This window comes from Convolutriloba macropyga, chromosome 1 (assembly GCF_964194025.1).
Source record: "Convolutriloba macropyga chromosome 1, txConMacr16.3, whole genome shotgun sequence".
Taxonomy (NCBI): domain Eukaryota; kingdom Metazoa; phylum Xenacoelomorpha; order Acoela; family Convolutidae; genus Convolutriloba; species Convolutriloba macropyga.
In genome coordinates, this window is record NC_134468.1 from 27,037,404 (window position 1) to 27,056,793 (window position 19,390).

At 33.0% G+C, this 19,390-nt stretch overlaps 1 protein-coding gene across 6 annotated transcripts in view; it reads left to right on the forward strand.

Moving 5' to 3' along the window:
* LOC142337317 (neuronal calcium sensor 1-like) overlaps nt 1–19,390 on the forward strand; it is a 72,231-nt gene that overhangs the window by 47,037 nt on the left and 5,804 nt on the right. For all 6 annotated transcript variants that reach the window (XM_075386527.1, XM_075386518.1, XM_075386536.1 and 3 more), the window contains 2 exons: nt 399–523; nt 19,119–19,188. In XM_075386527.1, the coding sequence (XP_075242642.1) occupies nt 399–523; nt 19,119–19,188 (195 nt within the window). The remainder of the gene's footprint in view (nt 1–398; nt 524–19,118; nt 19,189–19,390) is intronic.

Sequence of the window (19,390 nt, forward strand, 5' to 3'; positions counted from 1 at the left end):
AGGAATCACTCATGATGTTTTGTTTGTGGCTTCTAGGAAGGGTAAACCTGGTACAGTATGACTAGCAAGAAAGGTCAACATGAAAAAATTTCTGCAGATATTTGTGATATCTGAGTGAAACAAAACTTTATACAACTTGCCAAGAAATACAATATCTCGATTTTCAAAATAAAACATGGGATGCTTTGACAAGAAATTGATAAGCTAAGTCTTTATAATAAATATTGTCATACCTTGCTGAGATCTTTTTCTGTCCCTAATTTCAAGGAACACTTGCAATGAACTTGCAAGTTCGAAAATATTGTGATGTTTTCGTGCCGAGAATCTTCATGGCCTTGCCAAGATACTTCAATTTTGTTTTCACTGGGGTTGAATTGCATGAGACGTGTTGTGTTTAGAGGACATTTTGGATGAGTTGGACATGCAGATGGTACATGCAAAGCCACACAGCCTAGAAGAATTGTCCAAAGTCACACTGTTTGAGAGACACGAGATCAAAGACATCTACAGACGATTCAAACAGGTCACCAGTTACTACTATTACCCATTAACGAATTGATTAATGAATTTCTACAGTGATTAAAATTCATGAGCTGTATCACTCATGTTGCATAAAGTGGATTAACTCTATAAAACCATATTACTGACATTTTGCCATAACCGTTGTACCCTAATTGTCAAATATTTTTAAATCATTGGCACTAAGATCACTGTATAACAATAAGATTAGATCAGCTGTTTTTAAAAACAAACGCTAGAATTCCCTTTTCTAACGAGGGTTATTGTTCCGATCCCTCTTGAGGGGGAGCGGGAATTATATACTCAAATGTTTTTTTGTTCAGTCAAATTTTTCGGATCGATATATTCATCGTAGAGAATTGAGACTGGTATCATTAGAAAGCACGTCCAGCGTAGAATATGGACCCAAAAGATTTTTTCGTTTGTCGTTTTTTACAGGGAGTTATTGAGGCTAAAATATGTAAAAATTGTTAACAATAACGCCGTTGATTTTACTTTTAGCGACAGAAAAGTCTTGTTGACTTTTTAATTCAATTTTTTGGCTAAAATTTTTGGCATTTTTCATCAAAAATTGTCCAAAATAAGCTTCTTTAGCCTACATTGGTTAAATTCGCCGGAAGTACACAATAATAAAACAACTAACACAAAATTTTTAATCTAAAAGGGAGCTATTCCTATTTTCATTTCCATTGAGAAAAGTCTGAAATTAAAGTTTTGCCAATTTTTTGCTAACTTTACTATGATTATCAAAACGCAGCATTTATTTTTGATCTTTAAACTAAGAAATTATCTAGATCTATGACATTCGAAGAATTGAGTGCTTTTATTGGAGAAACAGCATTAGCAAGGATGGTTTTGGTCCAGTCTTGGACTGTTACAAAAATAAACCGGACTCTAATCAGTCGAACTTTTTTTTAAAAAAATTATATTTTTTTTACGCTAACTAAAGAAAGAAAAGTTCACACTGTTCACAAAGCGCGTTGTTGATTGGCTCAATTGGCTTCCTGAGCAATTCCAAAATAACGTGTTCAGTTTATTTAGTCGAAAGGTTTTAGTCGTTTTGACTTAAAAAATGTTTGATTTTTAAATAAACAATGGCTTTTCGAAGGTTGTCACAATTTTTCTTTCAGTTTGATCAATTTCTGGCTTAATGACAGAGTGTCAGCAAAGAAGAAATGCTTATTTCTCCTCTTCTTTTTTTTTAATTCGCATTTGATCTTTTTTGGGGTTACACTACTAGATTTCAATTTTTTTTGATTTTTTTGCATTGGCACAGTTGCAAGTTTTTTTTCTTGTTTTGTCGTACTATCACAAAAATTACGTTTACATATTACATTTTTGGCGTTCAGAATAAAGCATAGCTGAACATATAAAAAATTGTAAAGGCATAGATTTTGGTTTTAACGGCTTCGACACTCCTTTCACGAAGGACTTAATTGATTTTTTTACCTTAATCGTTTTTACTTGGTTTTTTAAATTGTATGAATTTTTCTGGATTATCACAGGTCTATTTGGTTTTTTACGGAGGAGCAGATGACATACTTATCATTTTAGTAGATAGTTGATGTCTTTCATATCTATTGTTTTAAAAAATAAAAAAACACTTGGCATTTTTGTTCTTTTTATTGTCCATTTGTTTCAAGGTCTCGTTAATTACAGGTCATATATGAACCTATTGGCGTCAAATCAAGCCGCAAGTGTACAAAATTAAATGTTTTTAAAAAATATTGTTTTGTCTTTACTGGCTTTGACACTTTTTTTTTGCAAAAAAAAAGTAAACTAATTTTTGATTTTTGTCAAGTTTGACGTTCTTTTGGTACACATAAGACGTATTCTGCATAATTACAGATTTCAAGGAATTTTTTGGATTGATAAACGATTCTATTTAATTTTTTCATTTTGTAGCTAATGGCTTTCTTGACCTTGAAAATAATTTTTTTTTCGAAAAATACAAAAGTGTTACTTAATTATTCCCGTTTTTTCTTGTTTTTGTCCATTCTCATTAATGAGAGGTCGCATAAAACATCAGTGGCGTTTGTTGCTCAATTAATAACCTTTTGACCGGCAAAATATGGCCTTACGGCTTTGACAGTGTTTTCTCAAAAGTTTAAATTTTTTGTTTGTGTGTTGTCCCTATTTGTTTTCCCTTTGTATCCGTATAAAAAACTGAATAATGACAGGAATTAAAGCCCTCCTATATAAACGTGTGTGATCATAAACAGGTTGGATGTTGTCAACTGCTATCTAATGGTTTTCATTACTTTGAAATTAATTGTTTTTTAAAATATAAGCCAAAATTATAGTTTTGCTGTTTTTTGTTCTTTTTTGTCTATTGTTACAGAGCCTTATTATTGAGTGGTCCCATTTTTATTCTACTAAAGGAAACGTTTTTTTGTTTAGTTTCAGTTTTATCTGACGCTATTTTGACTTTGCCTATTAGTTTTTTTGGAAAAAGGACATAATGTTTTGGACGTAATTAATGTTTGTTCTAATTGTCGTTTGATTTTGTTGTTCTTATTGCCTTGTTTTCCTAATAGTGGCTGTTTTCATCAATCTAACTCCACTGAGTTATTTGCGTTGGAGGCAATTTTTTTGTTCATACAATTTTTTTTTGAAAATTACTTGAATTTTTGGTGTTTTTCTATCTGTTCCTCTTTCGGTAGACATTTATGCCAAAATGCAGATGAGCGGCGTCGGCACTTTATGTGCAAACGCTCATTCCCGAGCCTCCTTGCGTCGCAAATACCTTAAAAGAACCTTGCAAAATTTTGCACCATCTTTCAAGATCCTTTCGAGAATTTTACAAATCTTACAAGATAACCCTCAAAAAATCAAGTATCTCGCAAGAATTTTGTAGAGTAACCAAACTTATTGCAAGACCCCTGCAAGATAATTGCCCATTTGCTTGGCCACAACGTGCAAAATTTTTAAAATTACGTTGTAAACAGCTTAAAATCTTCATCATGATGGGTAAAATATTTATGAAGGTTTTTTTTCAGTGGATCTTAATATTTCTTAAGAAGATTTTAAACACTTTTCACATACATTGAATTTTCAAAATCAAGAATCAGGTCCTAATTTTATCAGTATACCATTTTTCTCTCGAATCAATTTTTTATATATTCCAAAAACACTCAAGGGCAGCAGGATACAATGAAAACATCTTGGAGTGATTTTTTAATTTATATACTATTGATTTTACTAAATATATTAAACTACTAATTATAATGAGAGCTCTACGCTGCCCAGATAGAATCCCTGGTTCAGAAACTGTCGTTTGTAAATGTATGATAATCGTCTGTATGTCAAATTTAGTTTGAAAAAACTACGAAAACCGATTTTTCTCCACGGTATCGTTGGTATGTTCGATTTTTAACCGTAGGAAATGGCCAGTATATTGTTTTTAAGGGAAGGAAATTTTTAGTATTTCTGCATCTCTATTTTATTCGGTGTGTTTGGTTTTTAACCCAAGAAACCGTCAGGTTCGGTTTCAAACAATAGGAAATCATGAGAAAACGACTTATGTACTTGACCTCTCATGACGATATCAAGACCCATTGAGAGTGATTTAATGAACTGATGAGTCACCATCAATGTTCAACACTTCTGACAATATTTTAACTTGAAAAACAAACACAATTTCATATTTCTTCATCAAGTTTTATAAATCAGCTAAAGAAAAAAGTCATTCAAGTCTAACTTTTTTTCGAAGAAACTGTCTCCGAGAGGAGTACGTTTGAACATTTTGCAATCAGAAAGTTATCTTAACGTTTGACAACTTCATAAAAAACACAAATTTATGAAAAAACCCACAATTTGTTAAGGCAGTTAAAACAGACCAAACCGAATCTAAGAGACCGAACATACCGAAAGGTTCTCACAATTTAACCCAAACACACCAAATCTAAGAAACCGAACTTACCGACGATAATCTTACGTTTGAAACCAAAGATACCGAACAAAACAAACATACCGACGATTTCTTGCGTCGATAACTGAACATACCGAACACTTCTGTCGATTTTGTTAGCTATTTCAGGATTAGGGTTATATCAGTAATTTATTGAGGATTACGTCTATTTTTTAAACTATTATTTAGATTCCCTCCCTAGGAGGAACATTTATTGCATCTTGTACATTTGAACAAGAGTTAAATCAGGAGAAGCAGGAGGTTAAAGCTAAAAGGAAAATTTTACAATAAAAAGGACAGAATATAGATTGGGTATTTGGTCTGCGATCATTTTCCGTGGACTCATTATTATTACCAAAGTTCCGTTAAGCCACAGAGCAATAAAAGAACAATTTCTAACCCAACTTTATATCCGGAACTTCTGCATATTGGAGCTAGATCTGAGCGGAATCAGCTCGTGTTAAAATAAATTGGGGTAATAAAAGAAGACAGATAATAAATTGATGGAACATCACACGAAAACTAGTTCATGGCGCACTAGGGTATAACAATTGATACGTTACATAAATTCCCTAGTTCATTCCCTAGTCCACAAGGCCAGACAAAAATGACGTAAGAAATGTTTGTTCATCTCTCAATTTAGTTTGGACAAACACAACCAGGGTACAATGATGGTTATAAATTTTGATGGAATTTTAAAAATTCGTTTTAAGCATTATTTTTTCCAGTTTGTTGATTTGAGTTTTTTTTTGAACTAAAACAGATTTCGAAGGCTTAGATTTTATCATAAAAGAGTTAGGCAATTAGAGGTCTACTGTTTAGAGTCTCTATGTTTTGTGTTGTTGGAAATGATTTTGAGATCAAAAACAGCACATTTCGTAACAAGAAAAGCGACCAACTTTTTTTCGAACTGACTCTGTCATATTTCACACAATTTAGTTATGTGATTCTCTTTTAAAGTGTTCTCAATCTTATAAAAATTTTTCCGAGTGAGAGGAGGTTTTCATGAGAATGTAGCAAAATTCACCTAAATAGGTATTTTTTTCTCAATAAGCTATTATTTCAGAGATTTCTACTTGTTTTTGTTTCATTGGGATTCGGGGTGGAATCAAGATTTTTTCTACTTTATTCTTGTGTATATGTCTTATTTAATAATATTTCATTGTTATCGCAAAGACACGTAAGATCAAAAATAATAGGCTGGCAGATCTTTGTTTTCATTTTCAGGTAATTCATGTTTTGTATGGATCAAAAGAGTTCTATTTTTGTTTCTTTCTCCTCACAAATTAGCTTCTAAATGAGAGTTTTTTCCTCTTTTTCTGCATTGCCTCTCTCGAATCATTTTTGTTTGGTGATTAAGAGCTTGATGGTGGGAGGGTTATAAATCTGTTTGTATAATTTTTTGCTTTTGTCGTGCTGCTTTTTCCATTCCTCGTCTAATATTTTGCAATAAAATCACAAGTAGAAGAACCAAAGCAATGAGTTTACAGGAAGTCAAAGAAAGGTAGGGAAACAAGGTTATTTATAAATCTCAAATTTGATGCCCATTGCTCAATTTTTCTTCAATTTTTTCAATAGTTTTTAGGCGTTTTGTAAATTTCTCCTTGCGCAAATTAATTGATCCTGCACGGAAAGTGTTGGTTAATGCTTGACTATCTGTCAGACCTAAATTGCTCGTAACTTTTGAAATACCGATAATTTTTTATCAAAGTTATTCACCGTCAGTTATACCTTCCCTACAGCTCAATTCAATGGAAGCCAACGCAAACTAAAACCCTAGTATCATAGGGAGTTGTACTGATTCTGCACATTCCATTTGTGTATCCTTAAAACAGTATTAGGCCGTATTAGTGAGGGTTTCGTCATGTTCCATAAGGCAAATTGTAGTTACAAAATTGTTTTCTTTGGTGATTAAGAGCTACATTAATTTCAGTTGTTTTGCTGTTTTGATGGTTGGCAGCAATTGGCAAGCCATATTCGGTTGCCATGATCTATTGGATTTTAAAAATATCTGAATGAACTAATTTTGTTGATGGTGGGAGAGTTATAAATCTGTTTGTTTAATTTTTCGATTTTGTCGTGCTGTATTTTCCATTCCTCGTCTAATATTTTTCAATAAACTCACAAGTAGAAGAACCAAAGCAATGAGTTTACAAGAAGTCAAAGAAAGGTAGTGAAATAAGATTGTTCATAAAACTCAAATTTGATGCCCATTGCTCAATTTTTCTTCAATTTTTTCAATAGTTTCTAGGCGTTTTGTAAATTTCTCCTTGCGCAAATTAATTGATCCTGCACAGAAAGTGTTGGTTAATGCTTGACTATCTGTCAGATCTTAATTGCTCGTAATTTTTGAAATATCGATAAAATCGCAAGTAGAAGAACCAAAGCAATGAGTTTACAGGAAGTCAAAGAAAGGTAGGGAAACAAGGTTATTTATAAATCTCAAATTTGATGCCCATTGCTCAATTTTTCTTCAATTTTTTCAATAGTTTTTAGGCGTTTTGTAAATTTCTCCTTGCGCAAATTAATTGATCCTGCACGGAAAGTGTTGGTTAATGCTTGACTATCTGTCAGACCTAAATTGCTCGTAACTTTTGAAATACCGATAATTTTTTATCAAAGTTATTCACCGTCAGTTATACCTTCCCTACAGCTCAATTCAATGGAAGCCAACGCAAACTAAAACTCTAGTATCATAGGGAGTTGTACTGATTCTGCACATTCCATTTGTGTATCCTTAAAACAGTATTAGGCCGTATTAGTGAGGGTTTCGTCATGTTCCATAAGGCAAATTGTAGTTACAAAATTGTTTTCTTTGGTGATTAAGAGCTACATTAATTTCAGTTGTTTTGCTGTTTTGATGGTTGGCAGCAATTGGCAAGCCATATTCGGTTGCCATGATCTATTGGATTTTAAAAATATCTGAATGAACTAATTTTGTTGATGGTGGGAGAGTTATAAATCTGTTTGTTTAATTTTTCGATTTTGTCGTGCTGTATTTTCCATTCCTCGTCTAATATTTTTCAATAAACTCACAAGTAGAAGAACCAAAGCAATGAGTTTACAAGAAGTCAAAGAAAGGTAGTGAAACAAGATTATTCATAAAACTCAAATTTGATGCCCATTGCTCAATTTTTCTTCAATTTTTTCAATAGTTTCTAGGCGTTTTGTAAATTTCTCCTTGCGCAAATTAATTGATCCTGCACAGAAAGTGTTGGTTAATGCTTGACTATCTGTCAGATCTTAATTGCTCGTAATTTTTGAAATATCGATAAAATCGCAAGTAGAAGAACCAAAGCAATGAGTTTACAGGAAGTCAAAGAAAGGTAGGGAAACAAGGTTATTTATAAATCTCAAATTTGATGCCCATTGCTCAATTTTTCTTCAATTTTTTCAATAGTTTCTAGGCGTTTTGTAAATTTCTCCTTGCGCAAATTAATTGATCCTGCACGGAAAGTGTTGGTTAATGCTTGACTATCTGTCAGACCTAAATTGCTCGTAATTTTTGAAATACCGATAATTTTTTATCAAAGTTATTCACCGTCAGTTATACCTTCCCTACAGCTCAATTCAATGGAAGCCAACGCAAACTAAAACCCTAGTATCATAGGGAGTTGTACTGATTCTGCAAATTCCATTTGTGTATCTTTAAAACAGTATTAGGCCGTATTAGTGAGGGTTTCGTCATGTTCCATAAGGCAAATTGTAGTTACAAAATTGTTTTCTTTGGTGATTAAGAGCTACATTATTTTCAGTTGTTTTGCTGTTTTGATGGTTGGCAGCAATTGGCAAGCCATATTCGGTTGCCATGATCTATTGGATTTTAAAAATATCTGAATGAACTAATTTTGTTGATGGTGGGAGAGTTATAAATCTGTTTGTATAATTTTTCGATTTTGTCGTGCTGTATTTTCCATTCCTCGTCTAATATTTTGCAATAAACTCACAAGTAGAAGAACCAAAGCAATGAGTTTACAAGAAGTCAAAGAAAGGTAGTGAAACAAGATTATTCATAAAACTCAAATTTGATGCCCATTGCTCAATTTTTCTTCAATTTTTTAAATAGTTTCTAGGCGTTTTGTAAATTTCTCCTTGCGCAAATTAATTGATCCTGCACAGAAAGTGTTGGTTAATGCTTGACTATCTGTCAGATCTGAATTGCTCGTAATTTTTGAAATATCGATAAAATCACAAGTAGAAGAACCAAAGCAATGAGTTTACAGGAAGTCAAAGAAAGGTAGGGAAACAAGGTTATTTATAAATCTCAAATTTGATGCCCATTGCTCAATTTTTCTTCAATTTTTTTTAATAGTTTCTAGGCGTTTTGTAAATTTCTCCTTGCGCAAATTAATTGATCCTGCACGGAAAGTGTTGGTTAATGCTTGACTATCTGTCAGACCTAAATTGCTCGTAATTTTTGAAATACCGATAATTTTTTATCAAAGTTATTCACCGTCAGTTATACCTTCCCTACAGCTCAATTCAATGGAAGCCAACGCAAACTAAAACCCTAGTATCATAGGGAGTTGTACTGATTCTGCACATTCCATTTGTGTATCCTTAAAACAGTATTAGGCCGTATTAGTGAGGGTTTCGTCATGTTCCATAAGGCAAATTGTAGTTACAAAATTGTTTTCTTTGGTGATTAAGAGCTACATTAATTTCAGTTGTTTTGCTGTTTTGATGGTTGGCAGCAATTGGCAAGCCATATTCGGTTGCCATGATCTATTGGATTTTAAAAATATCTGAATGAACTAATTTTGTTGATGGTGGGAGAGTTATAAATCTGTTTGTAGAATTTTTCGATTTTGTCGTGCTGTATTTTCCATTCCTCGTCTAATATTTTTCAATAAACTCACAAGTAGAAGAACCAAAGCAATGAGTTTACAAGAAGTCAAAGAAAGGTAGTGAAACAAGGTTATTCATAAAACTCAAATTTGATGCCCATTGCTCAATTTTTCTTCAATTTTTTCAATAGTTTCTAGGCGTTTTGTAAATTTCTCCTTGCGCAAATTAATTGATCCTGCACAGAAAGTGTTGGTTAATGCTTGACTATCTGTCAGATCTTAATTGCTCGTAATTTTTGAAATATCGATAGTTTTTTTTCAAAGTTATTCACCGTCAGTTATACCTTCCCTACAGCTCAATTCAATGGAAGCCAACGCAAACTAAAACACTAGTATCATAGGGAGTTGTACTGATTCTGCAAATTCCATTTGTGTATCCTTAAAACAGTATTAGGCCGTATTAGTGAGGGTTTCGTCATGTTCCATAAGGCAAATTGTAGTTACAAAATTGTTTTCTTTGGTGATTAAGAGCTACATTAATTTCAGTTGTTTTGCTGTTTTGATGGTTGGCAACAATTGGCAAGCCATATTCGGTTGCCATGATCTATTGGATTTTAAAAATATCTGAATGAACTAATTTTGTTGATGGTGGGAGAGTTATAAATCTGTTTGTATAATTTTTCGATTTTGTCGTGCTGTATTTTCCATTCCTCGTCTAATATTTTGCAATAAACTCACAAGTAGAAGAACCAAAGCAATGAGTTTACAAGAAGTCAAAGAAAGGTAGTGAAACAAGGTTATTCATAAAACTCAAATTTGATGCCCATTGCTCTAACCCATTTTTATATCCGGAACTTCTGCATATTGGAGCTAGATCTGAGCGGAATCAGCTCGTGTTAAAATAAATTGGGGTAATAAAAGAAGACAGATAATAAATTGATGGAACATCACACGAAAACTAGTTCATGGCGCACTAGGGTATAACAATTGATACGTTACATAAATTCCCTAGTTCATTCCCTAGTCCACAAGGCCAGACAAAAATGACGTAAGAAATGTTTGTTCATCTCTCAATTTAGTTTGGACAAACACAACCAGGGTACAATGATGGTTATAAATTTTGATGGAATTTTAAAAATTCGTTTTAAGCATTATTTTTTCCAGTTTGTTGATTTGAGTTTTTTTTATTGAACTAAAACAGATTTCGAAGGCTTAGATTTTATCATAAAAGAGTTAGGCAATTAGAGGTCTACTGTTTAGAGTCTCTATGTTTTGTGTTGTTGGAAATGATTTTGAGATCAAAAACAGCACATTTCGTAACAAGAAAAGCGACCAACTTTTTTTCGAACTGACTCTGTCATATTTCACACAATTTAGTTATGTGATTCTCTTTTAAAGTGTTCTCAATCTTATAAAAATTTTTCCGAGTGAGAGGAGGTTTTCATGAGAATGTAGCAAAATTCACCTAAATAGGTATTTTTTTCTCAATAAGCTATTATTTCAGAGATTTCTACTTGTTTTTGTTTCATTGGGATTTGGGGTGGAATCAAGATTTTTTCTACTTTATTCTTGTGTATATGTCTTATTTAATAATATTTCATTGTTATCGCAAAGACACGTAAGATCTAAAATAATAGGCTGGCAGATCTTTGTTTTCATTTTCCGGTAATTCATGTTTTGTATGGATCAAAAGAGTTCTATTTTTGTTTCTCCTCCCAAATTAGCTTCTAAATGAGAGTTTTTCCTCTTTTTCTGCATTGGCTCTCTCGAATATTTTTTGTTTGGTGATTAAGAGCTTGATGGTGGGAGAGTTATAAATCTGTTTGTATAATATTTGCTTTTGTCGTGCTGCTTTTTCCATTCCTCGTCTAATATTTTGCAATAAAATCACAAGTAGAAGAACCAAAGCAATGAGTTTACAGGAAGTCAAAGAAAGGTAGGGAAACAAGGTTATTTATAAATCTCAAATTTGATGCCCATTGCTCAATTTTTCTTCAATTTTTTCAATAGTTTCTAGGAGTTTTGTAAATTTCTCCTTGCGCAAATTAATTGATCCTGCACGGAAAGTGTTGGTTAATGCTTGACTATCTGTCAGACCTAAATTGCTCGTAACTTTTGAAATACCGATAATTTTTTATCAAAGTTATTCACCGTCAGTTATACCTTCCCTACAGCTCAATTCAATGGAAGCCAACGCAAACTAAAACCCTAGTATCATAGGGAGTTGTACTGATTCTGCACATTCCATTTGTGTATCCTTAAAACAGTATTAGGCCGTATTAGTGAGGGTTTCGTCATGTTCCATAAGGCAAATTGTAGTTACAAAATTGTTTTCTTTGGTGATTAAGAGCTACATTATTTTCAGTTGTTTTGCTGTTTTGATGGTTGGCAGCAATTGGCAAGCCATATTCGGTTGCCATGATCTATTGGATTTTAAAAATATCTGAATGAACTAATTTTGTTGATGGTGGTAGAGTTATAAATCTGTTTGTTTAATTTTTCGATTTTGTCGTGCTGTATTTTCCATTCCTCGTCTAATATTTTTCAATTAACTCACAAGTAGAAGAACCAAAGCAATGAGTTTACAAGAAGTCAAAGAAAGGTAGTGAAACAAGGTTATTCATAAAACTCAAATATGACGCCCATTGCTCAATTTTTCTTCAAATTTTTCAATAGTTTCTAGGCGTTTTGTAAATTTCTCCTTGCGCAAATTAATTGATCCTGCACAGAAAGTGTTGGTTAATGCTTGACTATCTGTCAGATCTTAATTGCTTGTAATTTTTGAAATATCGATAAAATTGCAAGTAGAAGAACCAAAGCAATGAGTTTACAGGAAGTCAAAGAAAGGTAGGGAAACAAGGTTATTTATAAATCTCAAATTTGATGCCCATTGCTCAATTTTTCTTCAATTTTTTCAATAGTTTCTAGGCGTTTTGTAAATTTCTCCTTGCGCAAATTAATTGATCCTGCACGCAAAATGTGTTGGTTAATGCTTGACTATCTGTCAGACCTAAATTGCTCGTAATTTTCGAAAAACCGATAATTTTTTATCAAAGTTATTCACCGTCAGTTACACCTTCCCTACAGCTTAATTCAATGGAAGCCAACGCAAACTAAAACCCTAGTATCATAGGGAGTTGTACTGATTCTGCACATTCCATTTGTGTATCCTTAAAACAGTATTAGGCTGTATTAGTGAGGGTTTCGTCATGTTCCATAAGGCAAATTGTAGTTACAAAATTGTTTTCTTTGGTGATTAAGAGCTACATTAATTTCAGTTGTTTTGCTGTTTTGATGGTTGGCAGCAATTGGCAAGCCATATTCGGTTGCCATGATCTATTGGATTTTAAAAATATCTGAATGAACTAATTTTGTTGATGGTGGGAGAGTTATAAATCTGTTTGTATAATTTTTCGATTTTGTCGTGCTGTATTTTCCATTCCTCGTCTAATATTTTGCAATAAACTCACAAGTAGAAGAACCAAAGCAATGAGTTTACAAGAAGTCAAAGAAAGGTAGTGGAACAAGGTTATTCATAAAACTCAAATTTGATGCCCATTGCTCAATTTTTCTTCAATTTTTTCAATAGTTTCTAGGCGTTTTGTAAATTTCTCCTTGCGCAAATTAATTGATCCTGCACGGAAAGTGTTGGTTAATGCTTGACTATCTGTCAGACCTAAATTGCTCGTAATTTTTGAAATACCGATAAAATCACAAGTAGAAGAACCAAAGCAATGAGTTTACAGGAAGTCAAAGAAAGGTAGGGAAACAAGGTTATTTATAAATCTCAATTTTGATGCCCATTGCTCAATTTTTCTTCAATTTTTTCAATAGTTTCTAGGCGTTTTGTAAATTTCTCCTTGCGCAAATTAATTGATCCTGCACGGAAAGTGTTGGTTAATGCTTGACTATCTGTCAGACCTAAATTGCTCGTAATTTTTGAAATACCGATAATTTTTTATCAAAGTTATTCACCGTCAGTTTTACCTTCCCTACAGCTCAATTCAATGGCAGCCAACGCAAACTAAAACCCTAGTATCATCGGGAGTTGTACTGATTCTGCACATTCCATTTGTAAATCCTTAAAACAGTATTAGGCCGTATTAGTGAGGGTTTCGTCATGTTCCATAAGGCAAATTGTAGTTACAAAATTGTTTTCTTTGGTGATTAAGAGCTGCATTAATTTCAGTTGTTTTGCTGTTTTGATGGTTGGCAGCAATTGGCAAGCCATATTCGGTTGCCATGATCTATTGGATTTTAAAAATATCTGAATGAACTAATTTTGTTGATGGTGGGAGAGTTATAAATCTGTTTGTAGAATTTTTCGATTTTGTCGTGCTGTATTTTCCATTCCTCGTCTAATATTTTTCAATAAACTCACAAGTAGAAGAACCAAAGCAATGAGTTTACAAGAAATCAAAGAAAGGCAGTGAAACAAGGTTATTCATAAAACTCAAATTTGATGCCCATTGCTCAATTTTTCTTCAATTTTTTCAATAGTTTCTAGGCGTTTTGTAAATTTCTCGTTGCGCAAATTAATTGATCCTGCACAGAAAGTGTTGGTTAATGCTTGACTATCTGTCAGATCTTAATTGCTCGTAATTTTTGAAATATCGATAATTTTTTTTTTCAAAGTTATTCACCGTCAGTTATACCTTCCCTACAGCTCAATTCAATGGAAGCCAACGCAAACTAAAACCCTAGTATCATAGGGAGTTGTACTGATTCTGCAAATTCCATTTGTGTATCCTTAAAACAGTATTAGGCCGTATTAGTGAGGGTTTCGTCATGTTCCATAAGGCAAATTGTAGTTACAAAATTGTTTTCTTTGGTGATTAAGAGCTGCATTAATTTCAGTTGTTTTGCTGTTTTGATGGTTGGCAGCAATTGGCAAGCCATATTCGGTTGCCATGATCTATTGGATTTTAAAAATATCTGAATGAACTAATTTTGTTGATGGTGGGAGAGTTATAAATCTGTTTGTAGAATTTTTCGATTTTGTCGTGCTGTATTTTCCATTCCTCGTCTAATATTTTTCAATAAACTCACAAGTAGAAGAACCAAAGCAATGAGTTTACAAGAAATCAAAGAAAGGCAGTGAGACAAGGTTATTCATAAAACTCAAATTTGATGCCCATTGCTCAATTTTTCTTCAATTTTTTCAATAGTTTCTAGGCGTTTTGTAAATTTCTCCTTGCGCAAATTAATTGATCCTGCACAGAAAGTGTTGGTTAATGCTTGACTATCTGTCAGATTTTAATTGCTCGTAATTTTTGAAATATCGATAATTTTTTTTTCAAAGTTATTCACCGTCAGTTATACCTTCCCTACAGCTCAATTCAATGGAAGCCAACGCAAACTAAAACCCTAGTATCATAGGGAGTTGTACCGATTCTGCAAATTCCATTTGTGTATCCTTAAAACAGTATTAGGCCGTATTAGTGAGGGTTTCGTCATGTTCCATAAGGCAAATTGTAGTTACAAAATTGTTTTCTTTGGTGATTAAGAGCTACATTAATTTCAGTTGTTTTGCTGTTTTGATGGTTGGCAGCAATTGGCAAGCCATATTCGGTTGCCATGATCTATTGGATTTTAAAAATATCTAAATGAACTAATTTTGTTGATGGTGGGAGAGTTATAAATCTGTTTGTATAATTTTTCGATTTTGTCGTGCTGTATTTTCCATTCCTCGTCATATATTTTGAAATAAACTCACAAGTAGAAGAACCAAAGCAATGAGTTTACAAGAAGTCAAAGAAAGGTAGTGAAACAAGGTTATTCATAAAACTCAAATTTGATGCCCATTGCTCAATTTTTCTTCAATTTTTTCAATAGTTTCTAGGCGTTTTGTAAATTTCTCCTTGCGCAAATTAATTGATCCTGCACAGAAAGTGTTGGTTAATGCTTGACTATCTGTCAGATTTTAATTGCTCGTAATTTTTGAAATATCGATAATTTTTCTTTCAAAGTTATTCACCGTCAGTTATACCTTTCCTACAGCTCAAATCAATGGAAGCCAACGCAAACTAAAACCCTAGTATCATAGTGAATTGTACTGATTCTGCACATTCCATTTGTGTATCCTTAAAACAGTACTAGGCGGTTATAGTGAGGGTTCCGTCATGTTTCACAAGGCAAATGGTAATTAAACATTTAATTTTTGAAAATTAACTTATGAGTATCAAGTTTTTATTCATTTTCGTGGGCCAAAGAAATCATTGAAAATCTTGAAGAAAAAAACTTGGTTACAATCCATAGTCGCACTTTGAGAAAATGAAAGTTGCTATGGACTTTTGCTTGCAGTGTTTTTGTTTTGTTTCATTGGGATTCAGGGTGGAATCAAGATTTTTTTCTACATTATTCTTGTGTATATGTCTTATTTAATAATATCTCATTGTTATCGCAAAGACACGTAAGATCAAAAATAATAGGCTGGCAGATCTTTGTTTTCATTTTCCGCTAATTCATGTTTTGTATGAATCAAAAGAGTTCTATTTTGTTTCTCCTCATAAATTAGCATCTAAATGAGAGTTGTTCCCTCTTTTTCTGCATTGCCACTCTCGAATCAATTTTGTTTGGTGATTAAGAGCTACATCAATTTCAGTTATTTTGCTGTTTGGATGGTTGGCAGCTCTTGGCAAGTCCTATTCGGTTGCCATGATCTTTTGGATTTTTTTGAAATATTTGAATAAACTAGTTTTGTTGATGGTGGGAGAGTTAAAAATCTGGTTGTATAATTGTTCGATTTCGTCTTGCTGTATTTTCAATTCCTCGTCTAATATTTTGCAATAAATTCACAAGAAAAAGAACCAAAGCAATGAATTTAAAAAAAGATCAAAGAAAGGTAGTGAAATAAGGTTATTCTTGAAACTCAATTTTGATGCCCATTGCTCAATTTTTCCTCTATGTTTTCAATTATTTCTGGGCGTATATTATATTTATCTTTGGCCATGGAAAATCTCTGCCTTGAAGTTAAAACAAACAAGGAAAACATTTTACACAATAACATTGAAGCTACATCTAAAGTACAAAATCTCAATTAACTTAAATCTTGACATCGATTTTTGTCTATTTTTCTGTTTAATATCTCTGTGGGTTTTCCCCTGGAAGTGTCATCTTAATTTACAGTTAACGAGCGCTTGCTTTGTTAAAAAATTGTTTTTAGTGATAGCAAACCCTTCCCTTCCTACAACCGCCTTGAATAGTTTTTTTCACGCTTTTTTACATTTCTACATTTGAATAAGAAACACACCAAAGTTTGCGCTTCAATAAAAAATGAAACTGCAAAAAAGGATTCAATGTCGCTTTTTTTCTCTACAGAGCGCAAACAAAAAATGACAATTTTACTGATGATAAAAAAATGGCTCGCACATACAATTTCAGATTTTGACAAAAATATTAAAGTTAATAGTTTGCCTTCCAGCTTTAGCAGTTGGAAATTTTCTCAAAAATTTATGACTCTTGACATCTCGGAAAATTTTTGCCCAAAAATTTTGTTTAAGTCATTTGCCTTGAAAGTTTTGCCTCGGAAGTAGTCTCAGGCCAGCTCATCCTGTAACTCTTAGGGTAGTTTTATATTGCTTGCTTCAAGCATTAGTTGACTCCAAAAAAGATAAAAGCTAAAACCCTAGTATCATAGGGAGTTTTTTTTACTGATTATTAACATCACATTTGTGTATCCCTAAAACAGTTTTAGGCCGTATTTGTGAGGGTTTCGTCATGTTCCATAAGGCAAATTGTAGTTACAAAATTGTTTTCTTTGGTGATTAAGAGCTACATTAATTTCAGTTGTTTTGCTGTTTTGATGGTTGGCAGCAATTGGCAAGCCATATTCGGTTGCCATGATCTATTGGATTTTTTTGAAATATTTGAATAAACTAGTTTTGTTGATGGTGGGAGAGTTAAAAATCTGGTTGTATAATTGTTCGATTTCGTCTTGCTGTATTTTCAATTCCTCGTCTAATATTTTGCAATAAATTCACAAGAAAAAGAACCAAAGCAATGAATTTACAAGAAGTCAAAGAAAGGTAGTGAAACAATGTTATTCATAAAACTCAAATTTGATGCCAATTGCTCAATTTTTCTTCAATTTTTTTCAATAGTTTCTAGGCGTTTTGTAAATTTCTCCTATCGGAAATTAATTGATCCTGCACAGAAAGTGTTGGTTAATGCTTGACTATCTGTCAGATCTTAATTGCTCGTAATTTTTGAAATATCGATAATTTTTTTTCAAAGTTTTTCACCGTCAGTTTATCCTTCCCTACAGCTCAATTCAATTGAAGCCAACGCAAACTAAAACCCTAGTGTCATTGGGAGTTGTACTGATTCTGCACATTCCATTTGTGTATCATTAAAACAGTACTAGGCCGTTATAGTGAGGGTTCCGTCATGTTTCACAAGGCAAATTGTAATTAAACAATTAATTTTTGAAAAGTAAATTATGAGTATCAAGTTTTTTTTCATTTCCGTTGGCGAAAGAAATCATTGAAAGTCGCGAAGAAAAAAATTGGGTTACAACCCATAGTCGCACTTTGAGAAAACGAAAGATGCTATGGACTTTTGACTGCAGTTTTTTTAAGTTCTTAGGTTGTCAATGGTTTTTAGGTTTTTAGTGTTCTGAAATGTGGTTTTTGAGGGTTGACCAATGTTGTGATCAAGAAAAATAAAGGATTAAAATAAGATTTGAAAAGAGTTTACATCGAGGAAAAAATGTCGTTGAGTTTTGCCTGGACACGTTAAAAAGTGAACGAAAATAATAGTAAAAGCCGTAAAAAAAATAGCCTCAAGTGAAATATTAAGATTCAGAGCTGAGCTTCAATACAATGATTTTGGCAGCAATTTGCATATTTAACTCATCTGGTTAATTTTTTGGGATTCACAGTCACCCGTCATTGAGTGTTCACGGATGTCGAAATTTAGAGTAAGCTCTCATTTGTTCACAATTGGTTTGTATTTTGATTGTAGTTCTCCTCAATAATTTTGTTGACCTCCTGTAATGTATAACTGCATAATTCAACCCTCATTTAGTCAACCCTCAATTTATTCATTCCTTTTGACAGCAAAATATTAATTAGTTTCGGCCTCCAAATTAGCAGTTTACAAAAACCGAAGTTCAGAGATGCAAAGGCCAAAAAAGTACTGATCTTTAATGATGCGGTATTAAACAACTTGCAAAAGACAAGATTGCTTGTACTCTTTAGTGCCAGCTGTCATTTTTCCGCCCATGGTTGTTTTGCTTTGACTCCTATTTTTCTCGGAAGATGGTTCATTGGCAGACTCCTGATCTATGTTAATAGAAAAGAAATAATCCCGTCAATTTTAAAAAGCTAAGCTGTCTAATTGTGGTAGATCGGCTCTATCAGTTAGTTTCTCAGCGAAAGCTCTAAAAAAGTTTCTGTGAATACTATGGAGTTTAATGGCAAGAACTCGGATCAGTTTAAGAGGTACGGCCGCTTTATGATTTTCCAATGCAAGCCTCTTCCATCCTAATCATCCAATTTCTGAGCGTTCACAGAGGCACTAAATTGAACAAAATTTTATCGGGTTCGCAAACTGCAGCAATAGTTGCCAAGACAACAAGTAATCAGGGGTTGCTTTTTTGCTTTGTTTGGGAGAATATCATAGAAACGATCATAAGGAATAGCAGGAATGAATTCTAGTGAGATGTAAAATTCTTAGATAATTTCTGTCGCAAACTTAATAGTCCAACAGTAAACCATTAGAAATTTCAAGAACTGATATCAACAAGGAGGTCAACAAAACGCAGCCACTTTCTTCGGGAGAAGTTTTAATTCTGCACCAACACACGTTTGTAGAGGTCCGTTTCCTTGGTCAAGAAGGAGGAAAACTGGGCCAATATTCGTGGTACATTTTGAAATTGAGGAGTTCGTTTGAATGTTTAGGAATGTCCGAATGGCTATTTGACAGAAGAGACATTCAGAAGAGTGTTTCAGCAGTTCTTTCCAGTTGGAGGTAAGTTATTCATAGTACTGCTCACTCGAGTTCACTGTAACAATTGATACTAATAACCGTTTAGTAAGTTACTTTCAGATTATTTAAAACTGCATTTTTGATATACCATTTTTTACGGAAAAAATATCGCCTGTGACAAAATCTATCGGAGAAATTGTAGTGCAAATGAAGTTAAAATAATATTCAAGGATTTAAATCAGAC